Source organism: Volvox carteri (assembly GCF_000143455.1).
Source record: "Volvox carteri f. nagariensis unplaced genomic scaffold VOLCAscaffold_354, whole genome shotgun sequence".
NCBI lineage: Eukaryota > Viridiplantae > Chlorophyta > Chlorophyceae > Chlamydomonadales > Volvocaceae > Volvox > Volvox carteri.
In genome coordinates this window covers 4429-5932 of record NW_003307884.1, presented here as the reverse complement: position 1 = coordinate 5932, position 1504 = coordinate 4429, and the positions used below count along the sequence as shown (strand labels likewise).

Genomic DNA, 1504 nt, shown 5'->3' with positions numbered 1-1504 from the left:
GTGCGTATACATCCTTTTATTACCACGAAATCTCAGCTATCCGCGTCTTTACCGGCTTCCGTTTCTGCTTCGGTTTCACTGGACCCGGCCGCAATCACGCGAATTGGCAGCAATCCGCATCATCACCTAAGCACGTCTGTCTTTGCTGTATAACTCTACTCCTGTTTCGGAGTCGTTAAAGGTCACCGCAATCGCGCGAGTTGGCGACGTTCGGCGTCCGACGTTGAGCTTCGGTTTCGCTAGACGCGGCCACAATCACGCGAATTGGCACCAATCCGCGTTATCGCCTGACCACGCCTGTCTTCGCTGTATAACTCTACTCCTGTTTCGGAGTCGTTCAAGGCCACCGCAATCACGCGACCTGGCTCGCAGCCGCGGCGCGTGCGCGTCCAATGTCCGCGTCTGCCGATCCTCGGACATCTGTCATCTATACGACACGCTGCCGCGGATGTATAATTGTTAGCGCGCCGATTCCTCCCCACTTATCCTGCACTTACCTCTTTGCAAGCCTGCTTACTCCAAGTGCCTCCACCGTTTTCAGACATACCTGTTTTCAGACATACGCTTGCAGCCGGATGGATTCGCCGGACCCCAAGCGACAACGCCTAGAGCCTACATCGTCCTACAATCTGCGATGTCGCACCCTGGTGACCAGCAGGTCGGTTTGCGTTGCTCTAGTGCGTAAATACGCTGTTCGCATCCTTTGCGTTGCTGCGTCCCGTGTTTTGCGTTATGCGTTATGCGTTATGCGAACATATGCGACACCTTGTTATGCACCGCGTTATGCGAACCTTATCCGATCCCATCTCCTGACTTTCTACACCTTCGACCAACTCCCGCAGTAGTATCGACCCACCGGACGCCAAGCGTCAGAGGCTGGACACGGCTGCGTCCCAGAGCAGCACGTCGACGGTCGGCCCTCCTGCCGTCGCCACGTAAGCGAGCTGCTACATGCAAAGAGCGTGTTCACACCAGTAAGGTACTTACGCTCCGCCTCTCACCGTGCGAAATAGATGCATGGCAATCAGCTCCGGCGCGCATATTTGGCCGCTGCCTGTTAAGCACAGATGTCTTCCGTCACGTTCATCACCGCTCGCGTGCACCTTGAATATCGTGTAACGCTCCCCATTTGACGCCCCTTTGCAACACGTAGGGATTCAAGGAGCGTCACGTTTCATGTGACGTTTACGGCCGGCCCCACAGAAACGAATGAGGACCGCCTCTTTGCCGGCGCCCAGAGCCGCTACGGCAGCTTCATCGCTGGCGTGAATACCGCCGGCCAGGGGATAGTAATTATGCAGATTGACGATGTCATCCTCGGCAGGCTGGAGAGCAGCCACGCGTTCGGCCACCGCGTGACGTTCGCCAACGTGGATGCAGCTTCCCTGCTGCCTTTCATAACTTCTCGTTTCGCTGGGGTGACGGTGGGGCAGTTTAAAGTCTCCTCAGCGACGCGGATTTCCGTGGAGCCCTCCTCCGCTGTCCCAATGCTCTACAGCGCCAG

The 1504-nt window shown here is 56.7% G+C and overlaps 1 protein-coding gene across 1 annotated transcript in view; it reads left to right on the top strand.

The window, feature by feature from the left end:
- Nucleotides 1–575: 575 nt before the first annotated feature.
- Nucleotides 576–1504, top strand: part of VOLCADRAFT_101093 (uncharacterized protein) — a gene marked incomplete at both ends in the record, with an annotated part of 1283 nt that continues 354 nt past the window's right edge. The window contains 3 exons of the mRNA XM_002959547.1: nt 576–658; nt 843–935; nt 1154–1424. Coding sequence (XP_002959593.1) covers nt 576–658; nt 843–935; nt 1154–1424 — 447 coding nt within the window. The remainder of the gene's footprint in view (nt 659–842; nt 936–1153; nt 1425–1504) is intronic.